The sequence below is a fragment of the Leucoraja erinacea genome, chromosome 23 (genome assembly GCF_028641065.1).
Source record: "Leucoraja erinacea ecotype New England chromosome 23, Leri_hhj_1, whole genome shotgun sequence".
Taxonomy (NCBI): domain Eukaryota; kingdom Metazoa; phylum Chordata; class Chondrichthyes; order Rajiformes; family Rajidae; genus Leucoraja; species Leucoraja erinaceus.
The window spans coordinates 16,735,297-16,762,203 of NC_073399.1; the positions used below are offsets into that span (position 1 = coordinate 16,735,297).

Here is a 26,907-nt window from a genome sequence, read left to right on the forward strand (position 1 = left end):
ATCAGCCTGAAGAAGGGTTCCGACCCAAAACATCACCAATTCTTTTTCTCCAGAGATGCTGCCTGACCCGCTGAGTTACACCAGCATTTTTGTGTCTATCCTCAGTATGACCCAGCATCTGCAGGTCCTTCCTGCACACAATTACTCCTGCCATTTATCGGGGACATAAGCTGGGGTAGGTACCACGTAAATGGAGTGTGGTATTTCGGGTGAGATGTTATAGAAAACCCTTCTGTCCTCTCAGATGAACCTAAAAGATCCTATGTGCTATCTTGAAAAAGAGCAGGTGATTTATTCCCAGCATCCTGCCAAGCATTTATCCCACAGTTTAAAGCACAATATTGGATTGTCTGGCTTTAATGCATTGCTTACAGTGTGTGTGTGTGTGTGTGTGTGGTGTACAAATAAGCTCCTGCTTTTTGAACAATATAATGCTGACTACTTTGCTGGCTGTAAAGTGCTCTGGGTGAATTGAGGTGCTGAAAAGCAGTACAAAAATGCAAAGATTTATTTTGACACTTTGTTATTATGACATGGATCAAAGGTATCCCATCAGTTCCAATTCCATTGTCCCTGGTGAAACAGCAAAGCAAGTTGCCATGGAACCAACATTATCTATGCATTTATGAAATGCAACACTATCAAAAATGTGTGGGAAGGAACTGCAGATGCTGCTTTACACCGAAGATCGACACAACATGCTGGAGTAACTCAGCAGGACAGGAGCTTCCCTGGAGAGAAGGAATGGGTGACGTTTTGGGTCAAGACCCTTCTTCAGACTAAAAGCATGTCCAGACTAGAGATATGGAAGGATAAGGTGTGGAAATAAATGACAGAACAAAACAGACGGGGCATGATCAAGGAAATGTGGAATGGTTCATTGTTGGCTGAGGGGAAGGTGACGACGAGGCATACAATCAGTAAAATTTATCATTTATCAGGACATTGAAACTAGTCAGAGAATTTGGGTGGGGTGGGGATGGGATGGAGAGAGAGAGGCAAAGCCAGGGTTATTTGAAATTAGAGAAATCAACAGTCATACCGCTGCCCAAGCAAAATATGAGGTGCTGTTCCTCCAATCTGTGTGTGACCTCACTCTGAGAGTGGAGGAGACCCAGGAAAGAAAGATCGGTATGGGAATGGGAGGGGGAGTTAAAGTCCTTCGCAACCGGGAGATCCCATAGGCCTAGGCGGACAGAGCAGAGGTGTTCAGCGAACCAAGACTGTGTTTGGTCTCCCCGATATATCTAAAATGTTCCTTTTACCAAAGCAATGCACTACAGACTGACCAATGAAGAGAACATTTGTCATGGCTTCTCTTAAAAGTTCTTCATCTGATGCCATTTTCTCTTTTATTGCATGAAGGCATAGTATTTGACATTGTTGCTATGGCAATGAATTTAATAAACCCTTCACATTACAAAACTGCAACATGTTATTCATGAAGCATTTCCTTTCCCATTAACACCATCAGCCCTATCCTTATGGAATGAAACCGTCTATTGTTTTCTTGCAGCTGCAGTTAAATTTGCACCATCTTCCTGTTAAGTTTGAGGCATAGATAGGATAAATAGTCAGAATCTTTATCTCAGGATGGAAAATTTAAATGCTGGAGGACATAGTTTTAACGTGAGAGGGGCAAAGTTTAAAGAAGATGTGTGGGGCAAGTTTTTTTACGCAGAGTGTGGTGGGTTCCTGGGATGTGCTGCCGTGAATGGTGGTTAGTGGCATTTAAAAAGCCTTTTGGATTGGCATATGAATATGAAGGGAATGGAAGGATATGGGTTATGTATTATGTGCAGGTAGATAGGTGATGGTCTTGACATTATGTTCAGCACAAACATTGTGGGCCAAAGATCATGTTCTTGTGCTGTACTGTTATATGTTCTAATTACTATGTTCTATTTTCTCTGTTCTATGAATGTTCTGAGAGGTTCTAAACTATTAAAAAAAAAAGTAGCGTATACATTTATTTTCTGAACTCTCAGAGGAGAAGAATTTGGATTAGGGCCAACATTCATGTCCCACAGATTTACCCTGATTTCATTGTAAACCACTGAATAGCTCGTATAGTCAGTGGCCAGATTTGGCCTCAGAACAGGATGGAGCCATTACTCAAGCGGTTAAAGACCAGTCATTCCATGTAACCACCAGGCTTTACTGAAGCTGAATTAAATAATTAACCATCAGTCAGCAATGAATGGAACACAATTGTGGAAAATTAAGGAAACATATCTTTCAATAGGAAAGGAAAGATGGATAGAGTGATGAAGCCACTTGCCGTTGTGTTCAGATCACAGAGTGGATTTTCCTGCTTGGTACTTTTGGAAATTGTCATTCTTCAAGAAGCATTTTTTTGAGCGGCACAGTGGTGCAGCAGTAGAGCTGCTGCCTTACAGCGCCAGAGACCCGGGTTCGATCCTGACAACGGCCGCTTGTCTGTACTGAGTTTGAATGTTCTCCCTGTGACCGCGCGGGTTTTCCCCGGGTGCTTTGGTTTCCTCCCACACTCCAAAGACGTGCAGGTTTGTAGTTTAATTTGGCTTTGGTCAAAATTGTAAATTGTCCCTATTCTGTAGGATAGTGCTAGTGTATGGGGATTGCTGGTCAGTGCAGATTCAGTGGGCCGAAGGGCCTGATTCTCCCCTGTATCTCTAAACACTAAACTGTGAAAAAAAACTTAAGTTCTGTTTTCTGCACATTTGGATTCTGCCAGTTATAACAAGATATAACAGTGTAAGGCTAGTAAACTTCAACATGGTTTCAGAGTTGCCTAGAGGGCTTTTTGGATTTTATGGACGGTATTCAATTCATTTGGAGTCAACTATTATGTTTAGACAGTCCTGGTAGTGTAACTGCTCCCGTTAAATATTGAACATCAGCTGATGAGAGCTCCCTATGCATTCATGAAACACAACAAAGGGAAAGCTGGTGATCAGTCTTAAGACGGGACCTGACACGAAATGTCACGTCTCCACTCCAGGTGCTGCCTGACCCATTAAGTTGCCCCAGCACTTTGCATTATAAAACAGAAAGCTGTTTAGCACAAGAGTCAAGATCGGATTGAGAGATATGCTGCCTGGATGTTGGGGACAAGAAATTGCAACTTTCCATTTTAATCCAAAATATGACACAGTCTTATTATGGAAATAAAACAAAGATATAACTTAAAACTGAGGTGACTGATCCTTGTGGCTTTGAACAAAAGGGTCATTAAATAAAATATAGAACATGGAACAGTACAGTACTGGAACAAACCCAATGTTGTGTGATGAATGTGATGCCAAGGTAAACTAATCTCACCGCCTGCACATGATCCATATCCTTCTATTCCCTTCATATCCACATGCCTATTGAAAAGCCCCTTAAATGCCACTACTGTACCTGCCTCCACCACCACTACCCCTACAGCGTGTTCAAGGCACTTACCACCCTCTCTATAAAAAACACCCCACATCTCCTTTAAACCTTGCCCCTTTCATCTTAAAGCTATGCCTTGTGTCTTAGAAAAAATATCTGTTCTACTTTTTCTACATTGTGAATAGATATTTTAAACTGGTGATACATTAAAAAAAAAAAGCTGATTTTCTGAATCACCGTGGGATTCCATTAGATATAATTAATGAATAACTGTTTATGTTCTTCAACTGGTAAAATTTCATGCAAATGTAGAACCACGAGAGTCAATGTTAAGACATGGACAAGCAGGAAAATACTATGAAATATACCCAGGAATGATTGCATCTACTATTGTATGCTGTAATATTAAGAATATATACTGTCGCATTCATACTTCACCAAAAATATTCAAGATGCATCCAGCATCTAGCACGGAGTATTCACTGAAGGCTGTTGAGATAGAAATGACTTGGTCCACAAAACTTAGGTAGCATTATACTGACCCAGAGTGGCAAGGAAGGGGAACTGCAATTTTCCATCACAGGCTCAAAGGTTTGGAAGATCATTTGCTTTTTAATTTAAGAAATACAAACAATATTACAACTTCTTCATCTGGCCTCATGCAAAATGAATCTTATCACTAAAGATTGAAAAGGTATATTACAAGAGAATAATGATGTGTGAATTAAAAGGAAGATACGCAATTTTAGACTTTAGACCTTAGAGATACAGTGCAGACACAGGCCCTTCGGCCCACGGAGTCAGTGCCGACCCGCGATTACACCGTGCACTTACATTATCCGACACACTGGGGAACAATTTTACAATTTTACCGAAGCCAATTAACCTGCCAACCTGTACGTCTTTGAAGTGTGGAAGGGAACCAGAGCACCCAGAGAAAACCCTCAAGGTCACAGCGGAAAAGTGCAAACTCCATACAGACAACACCCATAGTCAGGATTGAACCCACGTCTCTGATGCTGTAAGGCAGCAACTCTCCCGCTGTGCCACTGTGCTGCCTCTTTTCAATGGGAAGAATTGAGGAATGTTCACAATTATGCTTAGGAGGTCAAAATACAATGGCAGTGTTTGAGGGGGGTCACCTGTTTATGAGGGCTTAAGTTGTTTTGTGACTTAATGATAAATTATCAGAGTGGATTGCTTGTCACATATAAAACCCAAATACCAATAAACTGCAAATGCTGTAAAGGCACAGTGCTAGGTCACAGTGCCAAAGACCCAGGATCAATCCTGACCTCGTGTGCTATCTGCGTGGAGTTTGCACATACTCCCTGTGACCGCGTGGGTTTCCCCCGGGTGCTCCGGTTTCCTCCCACACCCCAAAGACATGTAGATTTGTAGGTAGACACATAATGTTGGAGTAACTCAGCAGAACAGGCAGCATCTCTGGAGAGAAGGAATGGGTGACGTTTGGGGTCAAGACCCTTCTTCAGACTGAAACCAAACAGAAACCAAACAGATTTGTAGTTTAATTGGCTTCTCTAATTTGACCCAAGTGAGTAGGATAGAACTGGTGTACGGGTGATTACTGATGGGCTGAAGGGCCTGTTTCAACGCTGTATCTCTAAACTAAAACTAAATCTGAAATAAGAACAGAAAATGCTGGACACATTCAGGAGATCAGGCAGCATCTGTGGACAGAGAAATTGAATTAATGTTTCAGATAATAGTGTTTTGGACCCTGAGGAAGGGTTTTCAACCCGAACCAGTAACACTGTTTCTCCTTATCTTGCTGTTCTGCATTTCATAACTCCCACAATCTTTTGCCCATGTCCTCACCACTCTTACTGCTCCTATTCACTTATTGAATAGATACATATAAAGGAGATGTGCGGGACAGGTTTTATATGCAGAGGGCGGTGAATGCCTGGACCAAGCTGCTGGAGGTGATGGTTGAAGCAGATACGATAGTGGCATTAAAAGACAATTTGAGAGGCATGTTACTGTGTAGAGATATGGGTCATGTACTTACATATAAGTGTTGGTCTTGGTATTGTGTTTGGCAAAGACATTGTAGGCCAATGGGACTGTTCCTCTGTGTTATGTTCTAGGTTCTGTAACCTTGTTTACACCTTCATAGGTTAGTAGAGCAGATTTAGGCCATTTGGCCCATCATGTCTACTCTGCCGTTCAATGATGGATGATCTATTTTTCCCTTACAACCCCATTCTCCAGCCTTCATCCCATAACCCCTGACAGCCTTGCTAGTCAAGAATCTGGCAATCTCCACCTTAAAAATATCAATTGACTCCTCAGTAGCCTGTGACAGCGAATTCCACAGATTCACCACCTTCTAAATAAATTCCTCCGCATCTCCTTTCTAAAGGTACATCCTTTTATTCTGAAGCTTGGCAACAGTCCCAGACTCTCCCACTCGTGGAAACATTCGCCCCACATCCACTCTATCCAGGCCGTTCACTGTTCGGTAAGTTTCAATGAGGTGCCCCCTCATCCTTCTAAACTCCAGCGAGTACAGGCCCAGTCCTTATCTCCCCAGATTCATTGTATCAGAAACACCCACCCACCTTCTTCACTCTCTCCTGCAGCTTCTTTTCAGTTCAGATGAAGGATCTCTGTCCTGAAACATTGACTCTGTTTCTGTGCAAAGGTCGTAATAATATTCTGGAATGGGTTGATCAGCCTCAATCAAACCAGCAACCCCACATGCTGTTAACTATAAACAAGTAAATAAATGGACATACGGCACAAATGGAGGCCAGACTGCCCCAATAATTCATGCCAGCTCTCTGTGGAGAAACCAAGTCTGTTGCCCCACTATGTCCCCACAGCCCTCCAAGTTTATTTGTCTCAAGTGTCTTTAAAATTTATTTTGGAAATCATTATCACTTCCTACACTCTCTAGATTGTTGCCATTCATTGTTTTTATATACGTCCTTTCTCATATCCCCTCTACCTCTTGCTTAAAACACTTAAATCTGCATACCATAGTACTTCTATCTAAACCTGGCATAACCTTGCACACCTTGCCACAACTCCCTTCTTTGACCCCAAGGGGAAAAAAACAGCTTCTCTATAATCGAGAATCAAAGAAACAAAATGGTGGAAATCTTTAATATCTTTTGATTTTTACACCTTAGCCATAGCTCTTACCTGCATTTCACTTACTTTTCCATGTTCCTTTTGTTTGTTTACTCAATCTCCAACTTCCCACATTATCAACCAGATATCACTGGCAATAGCAAAATTATCACTAGCCCTTGCTTCACCCTATCTATGTAATTTTATTTTTCTTACCCTTCCCTTCATCGGCATCTCTGCTGTTTAAAAATAACCTCTCTCTCTGAAATCTGATGGCCTTCACCCTGAAACCTTAAACTCTGTTTCTTTTCCCAGTTTTTGCTTGAACTAGTGAACATTTCCAGAATTGTATTCGAGCTTCTCCAATCAAAGGCACAGATCATTTGTATCACTAATTAGTGACTTTCCTTTGTCAATGTAAAATTGTATGTTTATACACATTACTAATTCTACACTCAAGCAACCCCTGAGAGAATAATTGAGAATCCATTTGCAATAATACCCCTAATACGTTAGTGGATTGTGTTTCTAGTTTGCAAGTAAAAGCAGAATGATTTGTATAAGATGTTATCTATTACTATAAACACTGAACAGTAATATAATGGTGCAGTAATACTAATGTAACTACTAGTCTGAGACTATGTCATATGTCTGTAGTAATTGGTAATTCTCAAAATATATAGAATGAGGTAAGAACAAATTAAAATAATAATAATAATAATAAATTTTATTTATGGGCGCCTTTCAAGAGTCTCAAGGACACCTTACAAAAATTTAGCAGGTAGAGGAAAAACATGTAAGGGGAATGAAATAAATAGTAGAGACATGACTAGTACACAAAGTAAATACAGAATTCAATACAAAACACAGTATGAGGCAATTAATGCACAGATGAAAAGGGACGGCACGTGGGGCTAAGGATAGGCAGAGGTGAAGAGATGGGTCTTGAGGCGGGACTGGAAGATGGTGAGGGACACGGAATTGCGGATCAGTTGGGGGAGGGAGTTCCAGAGCCTGGGAGCTGCCCTGGAGAAGGCTCTGTCCCCAAAACTGCGGAGGTTGGACTTGTGGATGGAGAGGAGACCAGCTGATGTGGATCTGAGGGACCCTGAGGGTTGGTAGGGGGAGAGGAGGTCAGTGAGATATGGGGGGGGCCAGATGGTGGAGGGCTTTGTAGGTGAGGATCAGGGTTTTGTAGGTGATCCGGTGGGAGATGGGAAGCCAGTGAAGTTGTTTGAGGACTGGAGTGATGTGATGCCAGGATTTTCTGTGGGTGATGAGTCGGGCGGCTGCGTTCTGGACCAGTTGGAGTCGGTTGATGTAGGTGGAGCTGATCCCAAGGAGAAGTGAGTTGCAATAGTCCAATCGGGAGGAGATGTATCTAAGAAATCTAACAGTCACTCTAAGCATTTTCTAAACCTAATCTTTTTTAATTTTTTTAACCTTTTTCTATGGTTTGTATGGAAACTTATTATTTATTTTATGTAAATTGGTGTCAATGCGAGTTGACTTAAAACTTATTTGGTGTCAATGCGAGTTGACTTAAAACGTGCTATATAAATAAAACTTACTTACTGACTACTTACTAATCTAGCACTACTAGATTTAAACTATACTCAATGTCAAATGAAGACTCCAAGCATAAACACAAAGTGCTGGAGAAACTTAAGCCCCTGTCACACTTTCACAACCTAATTGATGACCTCTGCCTAGTTTGCCCTTGACTCATACTCACAGCATGGTTGGCACAAGGTCGTAGGAGGCCGGAGGAGGTCTCCGTAACTCATCCCCATCCTCGTGAGTGGTCTCCGCGTACTCGTGGCCTCAAGTAGGTCGTGGCGTTTTTTCCAGCCTGATAAAAAATGGCCACAAGTTAAAAAAAAAAGGTCGGCATGGAAAAATTGATACTTTTTACTCGTAGGTAGGTCGTAGGTAGGTTGTAGTAGGTCGTCATGGTGGTCGTAGATAATCGTAGGTAGTCGTAGTTTCAGTAACTGGCCCGAGAAAAAAAAATGCGAACATGACATCATTTTATCATGTGATCATTTTCCACTCGTAGCTTGTTGTAGTTGGTCTTAGGTGTGGAAGACTGAGGTCGAGGGGGGTCATAGGAGGTCGTAGACACAGTCGTAGGAGGTCATAGACATAGTCGTAGGAGGTCATAGACATAGTCGTAGGAGGTCGTAGACATAGTCGTAGGAGGTCGTAGACATAATAATAATAATAATAATAATAATAATAATAATAATAATAATAATAATAATCTTATTTATATAGCACATTTTTAGTCAACTTGCATTGACCCCAAAGTGCTTCACATAATTACATTACATTTACACACAGGCAAAGGTGGGTGAAGTGTCTTGCCCCAAGGACACAACGACAGTATGCACTCCAAGCGGGATTCGAACCGGCTGCCTTCCGGTCGCCAGCCGAACACTTAGCCCATTGCGCCATCTGTCGCCACCTGCCGTCATAGTCGTAGGAGGTCATAGACATAGTCGTAGGAGGTCGTAGACATAGTCGTAGGAGGCCGCAGGAGGTCTTTTACTTTGGCGCGTCAACACGACCTTGACATCTTTTTCAACTGGTCTAGGGTCTTCTAAACTCGTGGATTAAGTCGTCCAAGTGGTGCAGGCACTCAAGTGAATCAGGTAGCAAATCTGGAGAAAAAGGATAGGTGACATTTCGGGCCAGACCTTTCTCCAGTCATTAGGTCCAGGCATCTCCAGATATGCTGCCTGACTCAGTTATTCCAGCACTTTCTGTATATCTTTGGTGTAAACCAGCATCCGCATTTTTTTTTTGACATTAGGACCCCAAGTACCTTGGTTCCCTTTCTTAGTAAATTAAAACATTTTAAAAACAACTGAAGTTGCTGGAAACCTGAAATATAAACAGAAAATGTTGGGAATGTCCAACAGGTCAAGAAGGATCTGTGGAAAGTTGACATTTCAGGTCAGAGAGGAGCTACTTCCACCATTTTGTGATTTTATTGACTCTTTTTTAGTTCAATTTGACATTTAGATTTAGGTTTATTGTATTGTTATGTGTACCGGGGTACGGTGAAAAGCTTTGAGAGGGAGAACAGACCTGACACTAGAAATTTGCATATTTCATTTTGAAGCTATAGATTTGTGCACTAACAGTGACTTTATGAAGACTTTTCCAAATGACTGGTCCTGTCATTATCTGAAAGATTGTTGATTCTTTACTGGTTCCTGTGTGGCTGTTAGAATTTTTCAAGCACAGATTTATGAAGTGTGACAAAAGGAACTTGGGTAAGTTCAGTGGCGTACCCATCAACTTGCTATCCTCTTACTTCTGGATGGCAATGGTTTAGAGCTTGGGAAGTGCTATTGCAGAAGGATTGGCGATGGCTACAGCATATTTTATAGATGGCTTGCACTGTAGTCCTTGTGCGTCATGGTAAGGAGATGGATGGAGTCCCGATCAAGTGGATTGCTTTTGATGATGTTGAACTTCTTGGATGTTACTAGAGCTGCACTCCACTTGCCAAATTGATAGTATTCCATCTCACTCCTGCTTTGTGTCTTGAGGATGTTTAAAGGGGTTTAGGAGAAAGAAAAGCTGTCTTGGGGTGTTAGACTATAGAAACAAAGAACTACGGATGCTGTTAATACAAAAAAGGGCACAAAGTCCTGGAGTTACTCAGCAAGTCAGGCAGCATCTCTGGAGAACGTGGATAGGACATGTTTCATGTCCAGACTGTTGCCTTGGGGTGTTACCCACCATAAGATAGTAAGTCTTTGACTTGCTCTTATCTATCTATATTACTAAAAGTCTGATCTTGACCACTTTTGGCCCACTGTGCTGCGATTTCCGAGAGAACGCCGCCACCAACGGCCGTCATTTTTGGCCACCTCGCTCAGAGCCCCCGTCTGCCTTCTGGGACCAGAGGGTTTTTTCCATCGATGAAAAATCAGAGAGATATTAATGTTTCAAAAAAATTCCCCATTCTCTCTGCTGCCCCCGCTGGCGGCAGGGGAGGGACTATAAAACCAGGAAGTGTAGTGCCTCACTCAGTCTCTGCCAGACCCAGGAAGCGAGAGGGTTATGGCTCTCTGAGCTGCGAATAACACTGAATGCACGTCTACTCCACGGTGAGTCCCCTCGATGTGGTTCTAAAGTGGCTACAGCCCAATTGTTTGCCTCGCCTTTTTAACAAGTTTGTGTTCACAAAATGAATTTTGGTTGTCAGGTGGCTCCAGCCCAATTGTTTGCCTCGCCTTTTTAAAAGGTTTGTGTTCACAAAATGAATTTTGGTTGTCAGGTGGCTGCAGCCCAATTGTTTCCCTTGGCTGGGCTTTTAAAATCATTGCAACGGTCGGATGCCAGCCTAAGAATCCATTCAGCCCACAATGTTTATACTGGCCCTCTGGAAACCAGTACCTTCAGCCCGCAACACCCATACTAGCGCAACAGACAACTGGCGAGCAATATTGGAATTGGTGGAGAGGTGGAATATTGCGTTGGTGACCAGCCCTCCTTAGTAATCACTACATTTACGTGGCTGGCCTACCTATGCCTAGTCAATGGTGACCACCCCTTACTTCCCAATCCTGCTTCCCACTCCATGGCAGAAGATTGGTGATAGGTTCAAATAACTGCAGATGCTGGAATCTTGAGTAAAAAACAAAGAGCTGGAGTAACTCAATTGGGCAGACACGGAAAGGCGCCACTTTGAATCCTTCTTCAGAATCAATAATGGTAGGCATTCAGCAATTCCTTGATTGAAATGTTCATCACTGCCTGTGTTCTCAGTTCTCATTAGGGGCAGCACAGTTGTACAGAGGCAGTACTGCCTTACAGTGCCAGAGACCCGGGTTCAATCCTGATTACAGTTGCTGTCTGTATGGGGTTTGTACATTCTCCCTGTTTCCTCTGGGTGCTCCGATTTCCTCCCACAATACAAAGACATACAGGTTTGTAGGTTAATTGGCTTCCGTTAATTGTAAATTGCCCCTAGTGCGTAGGATAGTGCTAGTGTACGGGGTGTTCGCTGGTCGGCGCAGACTTGGTGGGCAGAAGGGCCTGTTTCCATGCTGTATTTCTGAAGTCTCAGGTCTAAAGTCAAGAAAGCTTCATGCCATATCAGTCCACACTTGAATGTTGTTCCAGATTTAGCTGCATTTAGGGTAGGATAATCCTCTGTGGGGCTCGTGCAGCAAGTTTGTGGAGTTATTATGATGAATGATTTTAAACAATCATGACGTGTTTAAGGTAAGGTTTGACAGGACCTCCAACAACCAGAGCTTTGCAGCATTTTTGGCCATTTTTATCCTCTCTCATTCCCCATCAAGCTTTCTGGAAATATTGTAGTTCATAACTCATTGTTGACAATAAGATGTGGAGCCAAGACTTCCCAGAACACTTTTGGCAAGCCAAAGTGAATGACAGAAGCAATGTGCAAATTGTACAGAAAACATAATGGAAAACAGAGGTATTTACCCTAACCAGCATTTATCTTTCTACCATATTGGTGTCTGTGGGAGTATGGACCCAGAGGGCTGAAGGGCCTATTTCTCAGCTGTATCTCTAAACTAAACACTTTATTCTGCTTCTCTATTTACATTAGATTTTCAGCAACTCACCCTTAACCCCCATGTTATTTTTGAGAAATTGCTAGACTTGCTCACAAATTGACTAATGGCATAATATGTAATGTGAGGCTATTATGTGGATTTAAGGCAAAATCTTTGGAATTGGCCATTATAAAGATGGTAAACCAACTGTGGAAATTGGGTGGATAATTGACAGTGGATATGGGCCAAATGCACAAAATGCCAGTGTTTACTATCATACTGGTAGGAATGGTGTTTTCTTTTCTGAGAGGCAGATGTGAGCGATATGCGATATGATATGTGCGTTTAAAGTGTGGTGGAAGGATTCAATAAATAACTCCAATGGCTAAACTGCCAAAAGGGATGATATATTTGAACCTTAATAAGCATGGATACCATGGATGTGTTACCCCTGCTTTAAATAATGAGGTTTGGTTGTCTCAGTATGTATTTGATGTCGGTAGCAACGGATCAGACTGAAGTTCTGCAGTCCTACCACAACCACTCATAAATGGCTATGGGTAAGCAAGCAGCTAAAAGGAGGAGGAGGCTTCAAGAACATCCTTGTTTTCAATGGATGGCAGAACTCATGTGTAAATGCATGTACAGCCAGCTTCAGACAGAATTGTCAAATAGTTGACCCCTCTCTGCTTCTTCCTGAGTTCATCCTGAGATCCCCGTCATCACAGAAAACAATTTCTAGCCAATTCAGTTTATTCCAAGTGATACTGAGACAGACAATGGGATCAGACAACATCCTAGCTACACTGAAGACTGAGCTCTAGAAATATTTACATCTCTGGTCAAGCTGTTCCAATTCAGTTAAACACTGACTGCAACCTGGAAAACTGTCCTAAAATATAGTATTCATAAACATTTTTTGAATTCTAATTTGGTTAATTACTTCCAATCATTCTGCTCTCAATCATCAAAAATTGTTATCAGTGCTATTATCAAATGGCACCGCCAAGCCAATAGCTTGCTTACCAAGTGCTGGAGTCACTCAAGGGCCTGTCCCACTTTCACGACCTAATTCACGACCTTTTTTACTCGTGGACATGTTTCATCAGGCTAGAAAAACGCCCCGACCTATTTGATGCCACGAGTACCTACGACTAGCATCACGGCCTGCTACGGCCTACCTACGAGCTCCTACGACCTCGTGACGACCATGCTGTGAGTATGAGTCAATGGCAAACTCGGCAGAGGTCATGAATTAGGTCGTGAAAGTGGGACAGGCCCTTCAGAGAGTCAGGTAGCATCTTTGGAGAAAAGGATCGATTGGTTTTGTTTGGATGGTATATTTATGTAATTTGCAATCTCACACCTTCTCAATCTGTAAATGAGATCAGTTAAGAAGAAAATAATTTGATTCTGTCTTTCACTAAGGTTCCAGTTGTACCAGTAACAATGTCATTTCCAGTAAGTTACACCGCAAATTAGACTTGGATTTCTAGTAAGTGGATATGAACAATGATTGCTACTTTAAGACTGGTACTTTATTAGGGATTGTGCCGTGTAACTGCTCTCTGGGTTACAACAATATTTTCTGGAACTTCAAGAGAGATAGTCTGTGAAAAGCACCCTCAAGGAAATATGCAAACTCACTTTGAGCTCCTCATAAGTATTTAATATGGCAGTCCGCCATCATCCCTCTCTAAGTTCATCAGCACCACTTCCCCCTTATCCATGCAAGGTTTTCCATGTTATTCTTAATTCCTTTCAGATTTGTAGTCGGTTTCTGCTTTGCTCTAGGTGTTAATTTTTAGCATATTTTATTTTTACGTTTCTTTCTTAATTATTTTTCAATTGTATACTGCACAACTTTTCAGGTGATTCTCTTAAATTCTTCCTTAAATATGGGAGTACATCAAACCATGCCCTTTACCAGGACAAACTAGAGAAATGTCAAATATATATATGAAAGACGGTAAGAAGTTTGGATGGTTCACCAAGCATTATGCTTGATTCAAATTCTATCAAATCTTCTTGACCCTCAATGTGTCATCTCCTTTGATAGGGGAAAAGATGGTCTGAAGAAGGGTCAAGACCCGAATCGTCACCTACCCATTTTCTCCAGGGATGCTGCTGAGTTACTCCAGCACTTTCTACAATCTATCTTTGGTATAAACATTCCATTGTTTAACATTCTATTAGGTGTCACTAAATTTCCTCAGCACTTTATAATCTTTAAAGACAAAAAATCTGTTGGTCTCAATTAAATTTGTTAACCACCATGTATGTTATACACACATTAGGAGTTAGCCCTAACCATTTATATGGGACTACATTCAACCACAATGAATTCAAATTCTACTGGATCTCTCGGTTCCTAACCAGCTTAACTCCACCTCCCATTCCCAAACTTGCCTTTCTGTTCTGGGCTTCCTCGATTGCCAGAGTGAGGCCGCACACAAATGGGAGGAGTAGCTTGGGTAGCTTACAACCCAGTGGTGTGAACCTCCTGCTGAACATTTAATTCTCTAATTTTAGGTAACTTCCACAAACACTTAACTCCCCCTAATCCCCTCTTCCCTCTCCTTTCCCTCATTCCTCCACCTAAGGTTGGTTAACTAGTTCCACAGTTTGCAACTATGTACTTACTGTATGGCTCACACCTGTCTCTAACCAACAGACAACCTATAAGGGAACCTCCTTGCCTGAGGTCATCTGTGTCGGTACCGACTGTTCTGTTTTTTTTCCACTTTCAGTTTTTCCCCCACTCTCCTTACTTCAATTCAATTCAATTCAATTCAACTTTAATGTCATCGCACAAATACAAGTATGAGTACAACGAAATGCAGTTTTGCGTCAGTCCGTAGTAGTTTTGCATAAAGAAATTTTGAAAAATAGAAAGAGAGAAGATACAGAATAATCAAAAAATGCAGAATAATTAAACAATGGGGACGGAGGGACTGGAGAAATCTATCGTCGGGACTCCGAGTTCAGCAATGTGATTGTATTGTTGTTACTATAATCAGTCTGAAGAAGATTTCTGACCCGAAAGGTCACCTACCCATTTTCCCCAGCAATGCTGCCACTGAGTTACTCCAGTATTTTGTGAATATCTTAGGTATAAACCAGCATCTGCAGTTCCTTTTTTATTACATCCAACCACATCAAATGTTGTATTTGTCTTATGAAGAAAGACTGGATAGACTTGGTTTATACGCTCTAGAATTTAGGAGATTGAGAGGGGATCTTATAGATACTTACAAAATTCTTAAGGGGTTGGACAGGCTAGATGCAGGAAGATTGTTCCCCATGTTAGGGAAGTCCAGGACAAGGGGTCACAGCTTAAGGATAAGGGGGAAATCCTTTAAAACCGCGATGAGAAGAACTTTTTTCACACAGAGAGTGGTGAATCTCTGGAACTCTCTGCCACAGAGGGTAGTTGAGGCCAGTTCATTGGCTATATTTAAGAGGGAGTTAGATGTGGCCCTTGTGGCTAAGGGGATCAGGGGGTATGGAGAGAAGGCAGGTACGGGATACTGAGTTTGGATGATCAGCCATGATCATATTGAATGGCGGTGCAGGCTCGAAGGGCCGAATGGCCTACTCCTGCACCTAATTTCTATGTTTCTATGTTTCTATGTTGTGGGTCCATGATGTGGGTCCATTCTTCCATCAAATCTAGGTCCAGTGAAATTTTTGAAATCATCAAGAGTTCCAACTCCAAATTCTCTGGATATTTATATATGTAGAAATACATATAATCATTTCTAAATGATTATATTGATGGTAGGTACTGATAATTCTCAGACTCGATCTGATATTTCTATTTTGGAGAAGGTGCTGGGGTTATTTAGTGGATCGGACAACATTTGTGGAGAGTGTAGAAGTAATGCTTCAAGTCAAGGAGCTTTCATTAATACTGAAAAATTAGAAAACAATTAGGTTTAGAGTTGCAGGGAAAGGGAGGGCAAGGGAAAGGAAATGCCTGAATGGTGAGTAGACAAAGGTTGCTCAGATAAGGGTCTTTGATATCATCTAAGCGAGGGAAAATTAATGTTTGTTAATAGCAGCTGAGGGTGAAAAAGGCAAAAATGAAAATTGTTCAACCTGAAACATTAACTCTGTTTAGTTTAGTTTGGTTTTAGTCTAGTTAGTTTAGAGATACAGCGTGGAAACAGGCCCTTCGGCCCAGCTAGTCCATGCCAACCAATGATCACCCGTAGACTTGTTCTATACACTAGAGACAATTTACAAAAGCCAATTAAACAACACACCTTTCGAATGTGGGAGGACACAGGAACACCCAGAGGAAACCCATGCGGTCACAGGGAGAACGTGCAAACTCCATACAGACAGCATTTGTAGTCAGGATATGCGAGTTCGGTATTCTGAAAAATGCAAGGAATCATGGGATTTGTGAAAGGTCACTCGTTATAAAGAAAAAGCGAACAAAGCGCTGGCTGTATAAATTTTTTATCTTTATTCATGATTTATGTGTAAAAATATATTTAGTCTGAGGAACAGGGGTGCCAGGTAGTGGGAGAGCAGGGTGTAACAATGAGAGAGAGGGGGAAAATGCGAGTGGGAGACAGGGGGAGAGACTGAACCAGCAGAGAGATATTCTCAGCAGCTGCGCGCGCACAGACCAGCGCCTCATCCGCAGCCAGGATTGAAGCCGTGTCGCCGGCGCCACAAGCGGTGCCGAACCGCCACTAGACCATCCCCGTCCCCCCCAGAGCAGACCCAAGCCGGAGCCAGCGCCCACCCTTCACACCGGCTGCAAGTCCGAGGACACCAGGGCCACCCCGACACCTCCGGCCACCCCCGGACAGGGACAGGACACCTGGGAGGGGACGGGGATGGCCCAGCAGCAACTCAACAGCGCCCGCAATGCCGGACACCCGGGCCCGACTCCGACCACAGACGAAACGCAAGCCTGCACACAACGCAGCACCACAGTTGCCGAGAATGTTTATAGCAAGTGACCTATGACCTGGGCATGCGCAGTCGGAATACCAAACTTGCTTATTGAACCCGGTCTCTGGCGCCACTGTGCCACCCTGAAATTTGTTTCTCTTTCCACAGATGCTGCCTGGCCTGTTGGCTATTGCTAGCATTTCCTGTTATTTTCTATTATTCTGATATTATGATAAAAAACAATTATCACCTGGAGTGTTCCAGAATTTTCTATTTGTATTTAACCTGCTGCTTTGTTATGCTTTTCAATTCCTATTTCCAAATATTTTCGATTAAAATAACTTTTTGACCACATCAATTTGGCAGAAATGTATCATTTTCATTGCTGCAATATCCCTAGGTTTACTCTAACTCTATATGACACACAGAAAACAGAGACGTCAAACGTTAGCTTCCTCGTTGGTGTTATTTGGAACTGTGAATGAATTGTGGAGACGATCAAAATCAAATATTAATTATGTTTAAATCATGTAAATCAATGCAAATATAAACATGAAGTGTTCCGGACAATCTGCATAAACATCATTAATATTATGTAGGTGCAACGTGCAGTAAGTAGTTTGTCATTGCACTGTGCCGAGAGCTCAGCGCGACTTGCATTGTGCGTTGCGATGAGTTGCAGCGTTCTGGTGCGGAGAGGACCAGACGAGCGGCGGATCTGTTTACCACGCACTGGACGCGGCGGCGGTTGCTTTTTCTGGTGACACTCGGAGTGACGGTGAAATTTGAAGCTAATTTTTTTTTCAAAGGAAAAGGGCCAGGAGGAGAAGCGCAATGGCGGATAATATAGTGAGTAGACGCTGCGACTTTGGGGGAGAGTGTTCTGTCCTGACTGACTCTTGGTTGTCAGGCTGCCTGCCCGCCCGGGCCCGGCTGAGGGGAAAGGCCCGGCCCGGCCCGGCCCGGCTACCGCGTCCACAGCAGTGAGGCAGCACTTTAAAGGCACAAACCACGGGCCTTGAAACACACCTAGCAGACGCGGGCCAGAAGATGCGAGAATCACCTCCACCCTTTGCCAATAAACCCCACAACCTTCCTCTGAACATCACCGAGATTCCCCAATATCATTCGATTAGTCAGAGTCCAATCTCTAAGGACCCTACTTGTCGAGTTGTTTTGTTTCTGCCCTTTGACCATTATTTTTACTCTCACAGTTCTTCTGTCCTGTGGAAAGGAGTGCTGGAGATACGCAAGAATTGGACGTCTGTGTGCATTCTGCCTACGTTATTTCTTTGGGGGATTTGACCCAAAATGCAGTGAAACTGCTAGATGTTATTTCCAGATCCACCACACAGATTAGTCATTTGTAACCAATTCTGTAGCTTTCAGATTCATTCTTCAGGCTCTTTTTGTTAAAAAGGCTTAATAATATTCAACTGCTTTCATTGATCCCTTTTTATAATTCAAGTTTTCACAGCTTGAATGGAGGTGAGTGTGAAGAATGGTGTGAATTAATTAGTTGGCGTTGCTAGTATCTCCTGTGGGGTCAAATTCAGCATGAGTTTGTAATTTTGGGCAGGGACAAAGGTTTAATATGCCATTGTAGTTTGAACAAGTAAACCAAAGGAAGGATAACAGGGTTTTAGTTAGAAACAATGGTCTGATGGCATCCTATGCATTTGGAACGCAGACTGAAAAGAAGTTGAGGAAGTATAGAAAATTGTGCTCACCAACTTGAACATAAAATTAATTATCCAGCATATAAAATACTTCACAGCATATTTGTAGCCAAGAATATAATTTTGTATAAATTATTAATCTGAGAGATTAAGTTTAAAAAATCATTGTTTTTTTTAAAGAAAAGGGCAAATATGAACTTGCGAAAATCGACTTTGTAATATGCTCCTAGCGTATGGAAGCTGTTGTATCTTTGTCGGTGTATCCTTGCAGGCTAAGACAAACAGATGTTAAAGTGGTTTAAGGAATTAAAATTTTAAAGTAAAACTGGTTTGTAGTTGAAGTTGGATGATGTCATAAGACCAAGGGAGTTAGATGGAAGTCGGCTTCAAAAAAGGGATGGTGTAAACATTCAGTAGATTGGTTCACATCTGTAAACCAACAGACAAATTTAACGTTTCAAGTGTGAACTCTGCATTGGGATATAAATTGGTTCCCTATTTAAAATTATACTTTTTGGTTCAAACTGAAATTTAGAAAGCAATGAAAGAAAAATGTTTATTGGACTGTAGGTTTCAGAAGGGAAGCTGGCTAATGTAAAACTGGGGCATTCCAACTCTACGACAGACATAATTAGTATAATAGCAAATGTAGTTTCCATTAATCTGCACTGTCAGGTATTCTAGGGGAGAAATAAAACTATTGTCACAAGAGTCAGTCAAGCCATTTGTGCTTGGCAATAATGTAGAAGCAGGCCCTTATTGCACAAGTGGAAAACTGCTCCACAGGGATTACAGGTCCATTTGCCCAACAGAGGTTGGAGTGCACACTATTTCCTGACTTGCATGTAGATCACTCTTTGCAGTGACTACACCAGTTTTGATCCAACTTCTCTATTGTTAATGGACATGGGTTTACCCAGTTATCAGTGGAAATAGATTACCATGAAAAAGAATACTGACCTGAAACATCACCTATCCATGTTCTCTGGAGATGCTGCTTGACCTGCTGAGTTACTCCAGCACTTTCATCCGATCTGTGGAAATACTTTCTTATGGTGTTGCTTGGAGGTTTGAGCTTCCTCTGAGGTAACTTTTGAGTTAGCAACTCTGCGTAGCAATTTTAGATAGAGAATTATGATAATTCTACTACATAGGTCTTGACTTTTCTCCTCATAGTGATACCAACTGGCCAATCTCCTTTCAAAAGATGATGTCCAATCTATAGACCTATTGAACTTCAATACCCAAAACCCTCATCCCATTATTTGAGATGTGCTACAACTGGATGTCTAATTTACTTGGATACAAGGCTCAAAATTACATACTAGTCTTTTCCAAATGCAGTATTCTAACACGACCTAACAATAAAGCCCAACATATTATTTGCTTCCCTAGTTGATTCTTTCACCTGTTTATCACTATCCGTCACAAAAGAAGATACCCAGGCACCTAGAGTATGTATCTTCTGTTAGTGTTTTGCGATTGCTGCCTGGATACACAAACAACAGGTTATTCTGTGACATGAATGACTGCATTGAGTGACCTCTAATTCAATTCAATTTTAATGTCATTGCACAGATACAATTATGGGTACAACGAAATGCAGTTTAGCATCAGTCCGTAGTAATAGTGCAATATAGAAATAAAAATACAGAATAAGCAAACAATGTGGACGGAGAGACTGGAGAAATCTATCGGCGGGACGCCGAGTTCAGCAATGTGATAGTGTTGTTGTAGAAGCTGTTGCTCATCCTACTAGTACGAGACCTGAGGCTCCTGTACCGCCTCCCTGATGGGAGGAGGGCAAACAGCCATGGTTGGGATGGGAGGGGTCTTTGATGATCTTCCCGGTCCGTCTCAGAAACCGTTTTTGGTGGAGGGCATCCATGGCAGGGAGCGGGGCACCGATGATGTACTGAGCGGTTTTCACCACCCGTTGTAGTGCCTTCCTGTCCGCTATGGTGCAACTGCTGTACCATACCGTGAAGCAGGTGGTCAGGATGCTTTCGATGGTACAGTGGTAAAAGTTGGTCAGGATCTGGGGGGACAGGTGAGCTTTCTTGAGCCTCCTCAGGAAGTAAAGGCGCTGCTGCGCCTTTTTGATCAGCTTGGAGGTGTTGAGGGACCAGGACAGATCCTCCGAGATGTGTACCCCGAGGAATTTGTAGTCGGAGACGCGCTCCACCTCAGTCCCGTTTATATGGATGGGGGTAAGTCTGCCCCCATAATGATATGATAAGACCTGAGATGGCATCCAATGTCTTCCCTGATCACATTATGGAGGCTTCAATCAAATCGCCATAAACATTCATCTATTTTCCTCAATGGTATTGATCAGAATGCCCCACACCCGATGGTTTTAACAGCCTTAAAATATCTGTACAGTTTAACTTGTGAACATGTTTTTTCCATTTCGAAGATTGCTTCTTATTTTAATAAACATCCCCTAACCAGATAATTCTATAAACTTCTGAATTCTTCAACAGACTGTCCCTCCAAACTTTTTGCCAATGTGTCCTACTTAAGAAAAAATTAAGTTCCACACAAGTATTGTTTTACCTTTGTAACAGTTTATTTTTTATTTGATTGTGGTCTTATCAACAGACCAAGTTGCTTTAGTATGCCTGTAATTTACTACCATAGAACTTTCTGTTCCTTGTTGTATGTATCCCATGTACCGATTCTCTAATGTTTTCCACCTGATCCTCCGAACCAAATATAAAGTTTTTTGGATTGCGAGGAAAGATTTAATAGGGTCCTGACAGGCAAATTTTTACCCAGAGGGTGGTCGGTATATGAAATAAGTTGCCAGAGGAGGTAGTTGAGGCATGTATAACAACAACATTTAAAAGACACTTGGACAAGTACATGGGGATAGAAAAGGCTTTGCGGAGTGGCGATCAAATGGGACTAACTTAGATGCGGCATCTTAGTTGGCATGGACGAGTTGGACTGAAGGGTCTGTCTCCGTGCTGTATGACTATGATTGTGCTTATCTGTTTGGATCTTCCTTTTTCATGTACCCACATCCATTAGTGTCTCAGAAATACTGTGTATCTGCACTTTAATATTGATGAGGAGATTGTATCCTTTAATAGAAATATAGTGCAATGTGTGATTTGAATTGCACTGATGCTCTTAACTGCTTGTCAGTGTGGTTGTCAGACATTTAGTATTAACAATTCTGACATTGGGGAAAATTGACTCTTTAAGTTGGCCAAAAATCAAAAAAAAAATATTGGGTTTTGTCTTAGTTGTTTTGTCATATATATTTTAGTACTGCGACATACAAGACAGAAACAGGCCCTTCTGTCCAACTTGTTCATGTAATTCAAGGTGTTTCATCCAAGCTTGTCCCAGGTACTCACGCCTGACCCATATCCCTCTTTAAATGTCTTTTAAATGTTGTTAATGTTCCTGCCTCAACTACTTCATTTGGCAGCTTGTTCCATATACACGGCATCCTCTGTGTGAAAAGGTTGCCCCATTGGGTTTCTATTAAATCTTTCCCCTCTCACTTTAAACCAAATGCCCTCAAGTTTTTGTTGTCTCTATCCAGATTCTGTACATTCACCACATTATTCCCCTCATTTTTTATACACCTGCATAAGATCACGCCTCAGCCACTTTCACTGCAAGGAATAAAACTCCAGCCTGCTCAACCTCTCCCTGTAGCTCGCACCCTGTCAAATCTTTCATTCCAGCTTCATGGCATCTTTCCTATAGCAGAGTGACTAAAACTGAACACAATCTGCCAATGCAGCCTCACCAATGTCATGAACAAATGTATGATAATGTCCCAACTTTTATAATACCCTGACTAATGAAAGGCAGCAGGTTCAAACCCCTTCGTTATCATCCTATTTCCCAGCAATGCTACTTTCAGGGAACTATGTACTAGTTAGTACTCATGGATGCCTCAGCTCTTCGACACTCGCCAGGGCCCTACTATTCACATTGAAGGTTCTGCCCTGGTTTGACTTCCCAAAATGCAACACCTATACTTATCTGAGTTAAACTAAATGTTGTATTTCTCAGCCTACTTGCCCAGCTGATGAAGATCCCACTGTAGTTTTTGATAAACACATTCCCTGTCTACGATGCCACCTATTTTAGTGTCATCTACAAACTTACTATTTATGCCTTGTGAATTCTTAACCAAATAATTGATTTGGATGACAAACAGCACTGGGCCAGCACCAATCCCTCAGGCCCACCATTAGTCACAGGCCTCCGGCCTGAGAAACAGCCTACCACAACCACCCTCTGTTTCCTCTGTTTAAGCCAATTCTGTATCCAGTTAGCTAGCTCTCCTTGGATCACATACAATCTAACCTTTAGAGTAGTCTACCGTGTGGAACTTTATCGAGGGCCTTGGTAAATGCCATGTAGATTATATCTGTGGTCCTACACTAGCTTCTTAAAAAAAACAATCACATTTGTGAAACACAATCCCTCATGCACAAAACGATCCTTTACTACTTCTGTTCTTGGTTACATGGCTGGTTAGGATCAGCCACATTTCAAAAATGGAACAAGCAATCCTCTATTGATTAGACAGTCTTCATGTGTCTTTATGAGCTTCCTGAGTTCAGAGAGTAGACAGCTGCCTACATTTGCCACTACCTGCATACACTTGCATGCATCTCGATCTGTTGCAGAATGCCCTTTTCCCCAACCATCTTTACAGTGGAGCCCAGGGGCCTGACTGACTAACTGATGGGCTGTAGGTGACATGTTGTATAGGTCCTGCCTTTGCCGCACCTGGGGCCAGAGCGTTGTCTGTCGTGATTCGTGAAAGCTGTAAACAACATCAAAAGCTTTTGAATATCTCTGACATACAGAGCATTTAAACATAAGTAATAATGATTTCAATTATTTTCTATTTTAAATATATTTAGAAAATGAAGTTCTTGAGTAAGACGCAGCTACTTATCCAGATAAATATATTGCTGTACTGTGGTCTGAAAAATAAGGAGCATGAATAAAGACTTTTGTTCCAAAAGAGGTGCAATCACACAGGAACCTGAGAACATGTCTGCATAAAACGTTGCAAGTGACACAAGAGGTTGAGAACGCAGTCAAAAGCCAGACATTATTCTGAGTTTAATCAATAGAGGTAAAATGTGTTACAACAAGCAGGTTGTGCTGAATCTTTAAAACATTTGTACTGCGTCAACTGGAGTGTTTTGTGCAATTCTAGTTGGTATATTGTAGAAATATTATTCAGAGTGGGTTCACAAAATAATTTTGGAGCATAGTTCTTGCCATGAGGAACTTCAGGAATAGAATAGAGAGTCTGGGACAGCTTACTCTGGAAATGAGGCTGCTGTGAGATTTGATGGAAATGTGTAAAATGAGTTTCATCCAGTCGTTCAGACGGCATCTCCAGATTCCAACCCATGGAGCATTAAATGGTTTCTCTAATATCACTCTTAATTCTTTTTCCTGTGACTTTGTGTCCTTGACCCCTCCAAAGAGAGGTCATATTCTCCATGGATTGTCACCTTGTCGTGGTGGAGTAGCTTGTGTGGTCCTGAGATCCTGAGAGCGATGCCGTGTGGAGCTTTACTCCTGGTAGGGCCACCCATGGCGGTAAGGTCGAGGGGGAGGTCCCTGACAAAGAGCAATCCAACCAAGACCTCAATGGTGGAACAGGCGGAGGATGATGGCTGACTTTAGTGGAGCGTCACAACGGCTGGGAAAGGCGGATGAAGGCTGCAGCAGAAAATGGTCCCCGGTCGTCTTGGACGCCATGCCACTGGATCCTGACCCAGATCTGTCAAGGACCGTGTGGTGGCTGTCTGTACCAGTCTCCCCACGATAAACAAAGTCACGCACAGGCATCATCACAATGCTATGGAGAGGAGAGGACAGTCATACTCGTTTCGAGTGATTGCCAATGATAAGGAATAAGAGTAGAATTTGGCCATTTGGCTCGTATAGTCTACTCCGCCATTCAATAATGGCTGATCTACCTCTCCCTCCTAACCCCATTTTCCTGCCTTCTCCCCATAACCTCTGATGCCTGTACTAATCAAGAATCTATCTTTGCCTTAAAAATATCCACTGACTTGGCCGCCACAGCTTTCTGTGGCAAAGAATTCCACAGATACACCACCCTCTGACTAAAGAAATGGATCATTCTTGTAAACCTCCTGCTGGACCCTCTCCAGAGCCACCACATCCTTCCTCAGATATGGTGCCCAAAGTTGCTCACAATATTCCAAATGCAGCTCACTATCCATTCTGTCTTCATCCCACATCATTTTACACATATTTTAAAAATCTTAAATAAGCAATGTCATTTCTTTCAGGTTTCATATCTGTAGACCTCAAATACATGATGACATAATTTGAGGCTCATGATCTGGCATATCTGACTGTGCTGCATCTGCGAGACTATATTTCCAGTGCAATGCCTAGGAATTCCCATAACGCTGGACATGGGGATGAAGCTTATGAAAAACTATGGTGCTATCTGCATTTGCATCCCAGGCTTCTGTGCTTGAAAGTGCATGTGCAAAGTCCAATTGGAATTGCCACCAAAAAATCAGTGGGATCCATTCCATTAAACAATGAAATAAAGCAAAAGACGTACAGGTTTGTAGCTTAATTGGCTTGGTATAAGTGTAAATGGTCCCAGTGTGTGCAGGATAGTGGTAGTGTGGGGATCGCTGGTCGGTGGTGGGCCGAAAAGCTTGTTTCTACGCTGTATCTCTACACTAAACTAAAACAAAAAAATATTGTGACAGCATAGCTATATTTGTGAGATAGATTAACTGAACAGTAACTGTAGAATGAAAAGTAACAAGTAATGTCTGCTGAAATAAACTGTAATGTGCATCTTGTGAATGTTTTTCCTCGCCATTTATGGAGTAATCTGACGATCACTTCTCATCAAATTGGTAAGCATGCTCTAACTAGAAAACAACTGGGGCCAAGTAAATTTCTGTACAACCAAAGAAATTCAGCTAATTAAATATTGAACATATCATCATGGCGTGATCCTGCTACTGTTACTACTGTCATGGGAATAACTGAAGACGGGGGAACAAAAAGAACCAACATGATATTTGTAGATTTTATAGCAAATTGGAATTCCTAAGATTGAAGGTGATATTTTTTTTTCCTTTCATATCAGGAAGCCTATACTTTAAACATCATTAATTCTACTTTTCCTTTTGTATAAGGAAGTCTATACTTTAAACATAATTAATTTATATAAGGGAGCCTATAATTTAAGCATTAGGTAGCAGGATAAACACGTCACAAATGCACGTGGCTGTTTTATGATGATTTTGAGTTAGTAAGTCGGGGAATTCATTTTACACTTTGTCTTTAAAAATTGTATGCTGAAAAAGCATAAGACAACAGCAAGTCATAAAGCTCATGTGCCCTACGTTTTATTAAAGCAAAACTGAATTTCACAGACTCTGCTAAATGGCATCCATCTGCTTGTGGTTTCTGTGGTATTAATAGTTAACCTACAGTTTTGGTTGTAGTTATACTGCTTATCTTGCAGCACTGCAAACTAGACTCTACGCTGCGGCAAATTAATTTCTGGCCCCACAAGGGTTGAAGCCACCAGCAATCTCCTGCGGCAAGAACCTGTGTATCTTCTCCTCCCCCCCCCCCCCCCCCCCCCCCTTCGCCCTCTATGCTTGCTGTTGTCATATATAAGAAACACCCAACAGTATGATGTCAATTCAGCTGTAGTTACTTTAACTGTCAGGCCTTTATTAAGCTATCTTAAATCTCAACTGAAAATAATTTTTATATAAAGTCATCTGTAATACTGTATTGAATGGCTATAATTGCTGTTTAATCACGGATGTCATGGAGGATCCCATGTCATTCCAGTAAAAATCTTAATGTCTAGTCATTTTTGTATGTATTATGCATAATGTATTAATTTGTTTTTTGTAGATTGTCCGTATCCAGTCACCGCATGGCATGAAACGGATTAATGTGGGGAAACGAGAAACTGGAGCCCAATTATTGAAGAAGGTAATCAGCTGTTTTGGCATTTTCATAATTATCAGTTAATGAAAATGTTAGTTTTTTTATTTGCTTTATACAAGTATTTATTGATGTTGTCAATTGAATGATCGATTGATCTGAATCCTGTTTCTTCAGTCTGTCCAACATAAAACTCCGTAATCTCGGAGAGAGGCTTAAAAACAATTTGTATTTGGTGGGTTAGGGGGAAGGTAGGTGAATTTTTTCCTGCTCATCTAGTTTCCCGAAACTAATACGGTGACCTGAATTCTCTTAAATATCTATCTTTTGTTAGAGTGGATGTTGGCTCC

The 26,907-nt window shown here is 41.8% G+C and overlaps 1 protein-coding gene across 2 annotated transcripts in view; it reads left to right on the top strand.

The window, feature by feature from the left end:
* Window positions 1-17,564: 17,564 nt before the first annotated feature.
* nploc4 (NPL4 homolog, ubiquitin recognition factor) overlaps window positions 17,565-26,907 on the top strand; it is a 45,490-nt gene continuing 36,147 nt past the window's right edge. The window contains exons 1-2 of one of the 2 annotated variants that reach the window (XM_055653973.1): window positions 17,565-17,765; window positions 26,525-26,605. In XM_055653973.1, coding sequence (XP_055509948.1) covers window positions 17,751-17,765; window positions 26,525-26,605 — 96 coding nt within the window. In that variant the 5' untranslated portion in view covers window positions 17,565-17,750. Of the gene's footprint in view, window positions 17,766-18,383; window positions 18,405-26,524; window positions 26,606-26,907 lie in introns of those variants that run through there. The other variant, XM_055653974.1, reaches the window with a different exon arrangement.